The sequence below is a fragment of the Stegastes partitus genome, unplaced genomic scaffold (genome assembly GCF_000690725.1).
Source record: "Stegastes partitus isolate 25-593 unplaced genomic scaffold, Stegastes_partitus-1.0.2 Scaffold1519, whole genome shotgun sequence".
NCBI classification, from domain to species: domain Eukaryota; kingdom Metazoa; phylum Chordata; class Actinopteri; family Pomacentridae; genus Stegastes; species Stegastes partitus.
Genome location: NW_007579250.1, coordinates 95410 through 104749, shown reverse-complemented (window position 1 = coordinate 104749; position 9340 = coordinate 95410). Strand labels below are relative to the sequence as shown.

General features: G+C 44.0%; 1 protein-coding gene across 1 annotated transcript in view; it reads right to left on the bottom strand.

The window, feature by feature from the left end:
• Positions 1-9340, bottom strand: part of LOC103371055 (glycine receptor subunit alpha-3) — a 56515-nt gene that overhangs the window by 19840 nt on the left and 27335 nt on the right. The window contains exon 6 of the mRNA XM_008300272.1: positions 6249-6472. Coding sequence (XP_008298494.1) covers positions 6249-6472 — 224 coding nt within the window. The remainder of the gene's footprint in view (positions 1-6248; positions 6473-9340) is intronic.

The following is a 9340-nucleotide window of genomic DNA, read 5'->3' as shown; positions in this document are numbered from 1 at the left end:
CTGCACCTCCAGCAGAGTCGCTGCACACAGAACACAGATGCGACCAAAGAAACGAAACGGGCTCAAGTTGGGTTTGGGTTTAGGTGCAGCCGTGGCAGCGACACGCGATCTTTATTTCATGAGCTGCGACTCCGGTGCATGTAGGATGTGACGGGGTTTCCCTGGAGGGGCGGCGGGACAAAACTGAGCCGTGCGTCTGTTTGCACTGCGTTACCTGTTGGGGCGCATCCTGCTGAACTCTTAGGAGAACAAACGTCGTTATCATGGCTGCAGAGGAATCGTGTTGCAGATTCATCAGTGTCTCCCGGTTCAGCCATGCACAAACCTCATCAGAGCTGGAAACACAGCTCACTGTACAGTGATTCACTGGCCGCCCGCGGCCGTCCTGAGCCAGACGTGATGCGTGCTGGCAGGTAGAGAAGCTGCGATTATCGGCCTTCACATTGTGTTGCACCCTATACACAATCTGTCCTCCTGAAATGTTGTGCAAGTGGAGGACTGTCCCAGTGTCCCAGATCTGCACGAGTTCAGTCACGCTTTGACACTCTGAACCCCAAAGAGGAGCACTACCTCTGAAAACTAAAGCACAGAGGAGACCATCTATGAGCCACGCACTGTAGAAACATCACCGTAGTCACAGATGAAGCTCCGTTTAATCTGAGCTGAAAACCATCAAACGCACTTTATTCTACATGTTTGATTTCAAAATACTTAAAATCTCCTCAACGCCGTCAGAATGACAACCTTGGACAGAATGGCATAAATATTTTTAGGAATAGTTGGAAAACAAAATTCAAAAATGCCTTAAAACCTGAACCTCCTGGATCCATAAATACATGCAGCATGGATCAGAGAACAGAGGAGCCAGTTACTGGAGATACATCCAGCTGATGGTGGAACATCTTTCTACTGATGGTGGAACATCTTTCTACATCTGATGGTGGAACATCTTTCTACTGATGGTGGAACATCTTTCTACATCTGGAGACATGGAGATAGTTCAACATCAGCAGGACGAGGAGACCAAACTGTCCCAAAACAAGAAAAATGAGTCACTAAATGACAGCAGGGAGACAAGAAGTGACGACGACGAGATGAAACGGAGCAGAGAGAGAAACAAACACAACATGCAGACATGAAGCAACAGTTAGGAGACGGAGAACGACTTAGGACGGGAAAAACACGACGCAAAATGAGAAAAATTAGGCGCTAAAAGTAAAAAACAAGTAAAATGAGACACAAAAAGAGAACATTGAGATACAAAACAATAAAAACTTGATGCAAAAAGACTAAAATGAGTCGCAAAATGAGAAAAACAAGATGCAAAACACAAAAAAATGACAGAAAAAAAGAAAAAAAATGACGCAAAACCCCCAAAATGATAAAAAAAACGAGACGTTAAAAGTGAAAAACGAGATGTGAGAGAAGCAGTGGGAGACGTGGAGGTATAGTGTGTCTGGAATCACTCATCAGTTGTCCAAAGTGACACAAACTTGTTCAAAACCATTACAAAGATAATTCAAGACACAAACCTGGTCAGAAGTGGCCCAAAAACCTGACCCACTGATCTGAAGATCATTTAAAATAATATTATAAATACTGAGTGTTTAGAGACAAAACCGTCTTTATGTTTTAGGATTTTCGGCTCCTTGTTTGGGTTCATGTTCCTCAGACTGACTTCTCAGAGGAAACACGCCGACCAGCTGTTTGTTTCTGTGACTTTGGGCCTCGAACGCAGCATCACAGCTTTAACCTGAACACCGGTGCTGCTGCTCTCCGGCCTTCCACTTCCAGTCAGAACCTGCGGCCCGGCTCGGGTCGCCGTGCTGCAGATCAGCTCTGCTCGCACACACAGTGGATTAGGAGGGATGGACAGATTGAGGGAACAAATGAAAAAGAGGAGAGCTGGACAGTAGTAAATCTGTTTAACGTGGAGCAGCGCAGCAACCTGGCCGCTCTAAGCCCGGAAACCCGGCCCGCTCTGAGTTTGTTCTGCTGCGTCAAGCCAGAGGCTGACGCAGCAGAACAAACTCCACTTCAACACGTTCTGCTTCCTCCTCCGTCCTCCACACCGTGGAACCGCCGGCCGTGCTGTGATGTTACGTCATGTGTTTGTTGGAGGAGGAGGGCAGCAGGCAGATGAAAAGACAGATGGTGAGAAGACAGAAAGGTCTTAATCCCAGCGTGACATATGGCCTCGGCGTATATGAATCTGTATCTGCAGCACAAAGCCAGCTCCCCCCGCACAGAAGCTCACCGTCTCAGTCAGATCAGGAGCTCTGCAGCTCGTCTGGTCCGGGTTTAGGCTGAGACCCTGCAGGATGGTTGTCTGAGTGCTGGTCAGCCGACGTGGGGCCTCCTCAGGTGGTCGCCGTTCATCTCTATGGACACGACTTTCCTTTAATATCAGCTGTTCTCGGGATGTTGGAACCATTCTTCTCCTGTTGCAGCTTCTCGCTGATTTATTGAATAAAACACGTTGAAACCTGAACACAGATCGCTGCTACACTACGTTGAAGGAGCTGGAGTCCATCTGAGGAGGCATTTAGCAGCTTGGACATGTTGTTCAGCTCCATCTGGTGGAACACACGCCTGCTCCTGGGACTGATGCTCCTCACAACGTCTGACAAATGAGAAGTGAAGCTGAGAGGAAACAGGAGTCTGAACCACAGCAGCAGCTGGCGAGGGTCCGGTTTCCTCCAGAATGAACACTATAAACCTGCAGGACGACAGTTTCTCTTTCTAAGTCATTTAGGGGGTGTTTGCTGCCTTCAGAGGGCGACGCTGCAGCAGGAAACGTGAGTCTGAGTTGCTTTATGGGACGGAGATCGATGCATTCAACGAGCAAACACATTCAGGGTCGCAGCACTAACCGGGCCCGGACCCTACTGGAACCCACAGCTTTATTATTATTGTTTGACGCAATTTAGAAACTCTAGTTAGAGGCTCTAAACACTCACAAAACTCACCAGCATCGCCACACACACCAGGACTGGCCCAAAATGCCATGTTTTAATGGACGTGAAATGGCAGGACCCGTCCATCGCCGCTTTCAGCTTTAATTATCATTTTTGCTCAAATGAAACTCCACCTAAAAAATCTGATTAAAAACACGTTCTTATCTCAGTTCTGCAGAAAAGTTGACGCAGGAAGAGGTCTGCGTTAAAGGATTTGAAACGCAGCTTGTAAACCTTAAAAAGCAAACAGGAGGAATCACAGAGGCGACTGTAAACACACACGTGTACGCCGTCCTGAAAAATTCACGCAGGTCCGATGAATAATAAAAGTCGAACGAAAGCAATATTCAGAAATTCCTCGTGACAGTTGTCGGGAAACGAAGGAATCCGTCAGAACATCTCCCAGCGGTGCAGGAAGCACTTAGACGCTGTCGCTTCTATCATCCATCATCCTTCATCCTCCACCCGTCCGTCCGTCTTTAGAGAAGCTTCGCTGATCACAACCTGCTAAATACGCAGCCGAGTGTCCAAGCTCAGTGGAGCGCCAAACATTTTCTATCATCACCTCCAGAAAAAAACAGCTCAGGGTTTTTTTTTTTGTTTGTTTGTTTGGACCGAAAAGTCAGAACCTGAAGGCCTCACAGTTCACTTAAGAGCTGAACATGTGCACATTTAGTCCAATATCAACCAAGACCTGGGCCTCCCAACAATACATGTGACGCAGTAAGATCAGAGGCACTGCCAAAAAGAATGCCAAAAAAACCTTTAAAAACTGGTTTAAAAAAATGAAGAAAACCAGCAAACATTTGTTCAATAATGATGGTTTTTGTGGATTTAAATACAGAAAATAATTTCTTTTATGGTGTGTAAGTAAATAAATAAATTACAAGTTGTAAAAATAGAGTGAATGAAGGATAAACAGTTAATTTTTATTTTATTTTTTTACCATTTCTCAGTCCTTCATATATTCAGTTTTCCTTCAAAAACCGGCAAATCTTTGTTAACAAAAAGCTTAATTTTATGGCCAAACATTCTAATGAACTTAAAAAAAAAATACAGAGCTTGAGGTGGACTGTGTTTTTAGGGTAAAAAATGGAATTAATATATTTTTTTCAACAAATAAACAAAAACAACCATGGAAACAGTAAATTTCTGTAAATTATTTTTTATATTTTTACCAAATTTAAATACAGTCAAAATAATTACATTTTATTGTAAAACATTATAAAATAAACTAATCGCCATTTGTAGGAATAAAATAATAATTTACAAATAACATTGTGACAACAGTTATGAACTTATTTGTCACTTTCTAATCTTTAATACACAGAAATTACCTTTTAAATAACAACAAATATCTAAAAAAAATCCTGATTTAAATATACATTTTTTTAAAAAGTGTAACTTTACAATCAGATATTCTACTTTTATACCTTTAATTGGTGATTTTAATAGTTTTTATTTGTAATTTAACAAAACAGGTCAAACCTAGCTAGCTGCTAGCGTAGCATGCGAGGCGTTCAGGGAACATCTGTAAATTGTAGCGCCTATTGATAAGACGAGTCTTTGGTTCTGATATTTAGCCTCTTGAGGACTCTCTGAATATAAGCGAGGACTATTTTTAATTCTTATTTTGATGCATGTTAGCATGAATGCAGCACAACAGGAAGTGACATCAGCGCTCTGCTGGTTTAAATGTCAGCAGAAATATTTTGTCCCCGTCAGTGAATAATCCTGATAAATAATGGTGCTCTCTGTGCAGATCAAATGTTGTCCCATAATCGAGCAGCCGTGCTGAGAATAAATGAATAAAGCCGGCCGCGGTGCGAGGGTTTGTGACTTTAGGAGTTTTTAACGAACGCATCCGACTGAATGTTTTAATCACGTCTGGTGAGCGGGAAAGACCTGAATATGCATCAGGTCTACAGGGAGGAAACTCTGCTGGAGCTTTATGGTAATCAGGAACAAACTGTGCAGAGGTCACAGCTACTTGTAGTCAGTAACGGATTACATGTAATCAGATTACTACAGCTGGATCTGGTCATTGCTCGGCTACATATTTAAATATGACCGTTTTAAAGTGCATTTTATCTGCATTGAAATGTTTTCAGAAAAACATGTGGAACGTTCTTTCTTTCCTTCTTTCTTTTTGTATATGTGCTGCATTATTTTCTTCTTTAATAACTTTTTAACTGAACTTCTTCAAACCACAATACAGACGAATGTAAAGATATATCAGCGACCACATCGGTATCAGCTGATCGCCTGACATCAGCGCCTTCGTCTCTACGTCTGATGTTGCTGCTGCTTCACAGATGTTTCTTTTTTTTTTTTTTAACCTGTTCTGTTCAGCAACTTGGGCAAATAGTGTGATGGTTCTAGATGCCCAGTCGTGCCACACAGATTTGCTCTGCTACGGGGGAAGTCTGAGATACTTCTCCCGTAGTGTGATTTATATTTCACACTTCACAGATGTTTCTACTTAAACGGTCCTGAACGTTAAACATGTTTAACTTTTGTCATTAAGAAGTCTACGTGGTCTAATTTGGCTTCCTTTCAGTAGCTTTCTCACAGTGTTTACTGATACTCGTTTTTTGGTGTGAACAGAAACTGAATATCGGATATCGGTATCGGCCAGAAATCTTAATATCGTTCATCACTTGTAGAGACCATCCATCCATCATCTCTACACCTTCATCCTCACTAGGGTCATGGGGGGCGGAGNGTGAGCAGAACTTAGTGGACTCTGGTCTCCTCTGTTGAGTTTCTTCTGTAATATAATAAATCTAAACTGTTTAGTTTTAATTCCACATCTGAGCAAATCCTCTGCTGTTCAGCTAGAAGTAATCTGATTACTGTGAGGTGATACAAAGCTGAATCCTGTGTTCCACATTACTTTGTACTTTTCTGGTGGTTGTCATTTAAAACCATCTAAACCTATGAACCAATGAACGTACAGAACCGAGCTGTGCTGGAACCATAAGCTCCGGTCCAGTTCCTTCCACCGCAGACACACTCCGGTCGATGTGTTGCTGCCACAGACAGGACTTCCTCTCCATCCTGTTGGGTTTCACGCTGTGGCTTCAGCTGGAGCCTCCAGCCATGAAAACGCTAAAGTGCAGCTCTATGCGAGCGCACAGCGAACAAAGGACCTGCTCCTTCCACTTTGGTCACATTAGAGAGAACAGCAGACATTACTGCGGGTCAGAGCCGCACGGCTTTGTGTGGCAGACTGGAGTCCTGTGGCGGCCCGAGTCCCACCGACCAGCGCCGACCAGCGCCACGGCTTACCGGATGGAGTACAGGACGTTCCCGTTCTTGAATATCCTGAGGAGCTTGTTGTCCGTGGTGACCTCGTGGAAGTGGGCCCCCTTCTCGTTGGCGAAGAACAGATCCGGCTTCCATATGGAGTCCAGCATGGACGGGTCCAGGTCCAGGGAGTCGTCCGGATACTCGGCGTAGGCGAGTCGAGGGTCGTTCCATTGCTGCCGGAGGAAGATGTTGACCCGGTAGTCCTGCAGACACAAACACACATCCTGAGTTTGATACCCATGAGTTAGATCCACCAGACAGACATGGAGCTGAGGAAACACACCTTTAAGCTGATAGAATGAACCAGAACCAGAACCCAATCAGCTGATATCGATCTTCAATACCTTTAACATATTTAATAAAGCTCTGCTAAGTTCTAGCTTCAGACGGCTCCAGGTCCTTGAAGTCCACAGAGGAGGGTCCAGATTGATCCCTCTAATGGACTTTTTCCATCATTTCTGAGCCTCAGAACTTCATCAGAACAGCAGATAGACACATGACATTTAGGAGGAAGAACACATCAGAGTTCTGGTAGAACCTGACACCAGATCAGCTCTACATCCATCCAGGTGTCACCGTCTGAACACTGGACCTGGTTCTGTTCATCTCCTCCGTACCAACTAGTTTCATGTCCCATAATTTGTCCAAAATACTCAAAATGTGTTCAAATTTGTCCTGAATCTTTGAGAAATGACAAAAACTTCTCCAAAAGGTCTAAAGAATTTGTCCAGAATGCCTTTACCCTGTCCAAAATTTTAAAAAACGACTCCAAATTACTCCAAAGTTCACCCAAATGACCCCAAATTGATCACATTTATTTAAACTAAAATGCATCAACGTTTTTCTGGAACGACATAAACTTTTCCAAAATGACTCAAACTTTGGATGAAATTTAAAAAAACAAAAATGCCCAAAAACATTCAAATCCAGTCTTAAATGAGTTAAAGATGAAACCAGATCAATTAAAGATGCTCCAGTCAACTTCATAAGCAGCTGGTAGCATCAGTATTATGGGATGTCTCATAGTGGTACCAGTGGCAGAGAAACATTAGAGTCTGAATCAATAAATGATGAGAATTAACGGAGAAAAATTCAGGTTTGTATCTTTAATATTTTCTGAACCTGCCAAGATTTTATCTCAGAACAAAGTATTTGACAATGAAGCAAATATCTTTATAAATATCAGCAATAATCATAAATCATCAGCTTTATCACAGTTTTAACACAAAGAGCTTCACAACAGCAGAATTTACGGTGAAGCTGCTGCATCAGGTTTCCTCAGCTGCCCTTAATCATGAGCAGAAATCCATAAATACCATCAGGACACTTTATCATATTCACTCTTCTAAATAATGACCATCATCACGTTTCACTAAATACACCATAAATACAAACAGTCCTGTGCTCTCTGGCTGTGGTTCTGAGCGTCACAGCGGCGCTGCGGCTGTAACCTGATAAACGAGGCTTATCTCTAACGTGGTATTAGAACAATGCGCTGCTGTGGGGGAGGGGAGCGGCGTCACATGGGCCCAGGTTTGTTTTTGAGGCACTTTGTTTGCTCGCTCCGTGAGAGCAGCAGCAGCAGCAGCAGCACAGCGATCCCTCGAGAGTGAACCGAGCGTCCCGCTGCCAGTATCACTCCACCGCCCTGCTCGGCTCCATGCAGAATTCCCAGAATGCACTGTAAGAGGCTGCTCTGCTCACTGACTGGAAGTGGCATCGCGGCTCTTCCACTTCGCTGCACCTCCAGCAGAGTCGCTGCACACAGAACACAGATGCGACCAAAGAAACGAAACGGGCTCAAGTTGGGTTTGGGTTTAGGTGCAGCCGTGGCAGCGACACGCGATCTTTATTTCATGAGCTGTGACTCCGGTGCATGTAGGATGTGACGGGGTTTCCCTGGAGGGGCGGCGGGACAAAACTGAGCCGTGCGTCTGTTTGCGCTGCGTTACCTGTTGGGGCGCATCCTGCTGAACTCTTAGGAGAACAAACGTCGTTATCATGGCTGCAGAGGAATCGTGTTGCAGATTCATCAGTGTCTCCCGGTTCAGCCATGCACAAACCTCATCAGAGCTGGAAACACAGCTCACTGTACAGTGATTCACTGGCCGCCCGCGGCCGTCCTGAGCCAGACGTGATGCGTGCTGGCAGGTAGAGAAGCTGCGATTATCGGCCTTCACATTGTGTTGCACCCTATACACAATCTGTCCTCCTGAAATGTTGTGCAAGTGGAGGACTGTCCCAGTGTCCCAGATCTGCACGAGTTCAGTCACGCTTTGACACTCTGAACCCCAAAGAGGAGCACTACCTCTGAAAACTAAAGCACAGAGGAGACCATCTATGAGCCACGCACTGTAGAAACATCACCGTAGTCACAGATGAAGCTCCGTTTAATCTGAGCTGAAAACCATCAAACGCACTTTATTCTACATGTTTGATTTCAAAATACTTAAAATCTCCTCAACGCCGTCAGAATGACAACCTTGGACAGAATGGCATAAATATTTTTAGGAATAGTTGGAAAACAAAATTCAAAAATGCCTTAAAACCTGAACCTCCTGGATCCATAAATACATGCAGCATGGATCAGAGAACAGAGGAGCCAGTTACTGGAGATACATCCAGCTGATGGTGGAACATCTTTCTACTGATGGTGGAACATCTTTCTACATCTGATGGTGGAACATCTTTCTACTGATGGTGGAACATCTTTCTACATCTGGAGACATGGAGATAGTTCAACATCAGCAGGACGAGGAGACCAAACTGTCCCAAAACAAGAAAAATGAGTCACTAAATGACAGCAGGGAGACAAGAAGTGACGACGACGAGATGAAACGGAGCAGAGAGAGAAACAAACACAACATGCAGACATGAAGCAACAGTTAGGAGACGGAGAACGACTTAGGACGGGAAAAACACGACGCAAAATGAGAAAAATTAGGCGTTAAAAGTAAAAAACAAGTAAAATGAGACACAAAAAGAGAACACTGAGATACAAAACAATAAAAACTTGATGCAAAAAGACTAAAATGAGTCGCAAAATGAGAAAAACAAGATGCAAAACACAA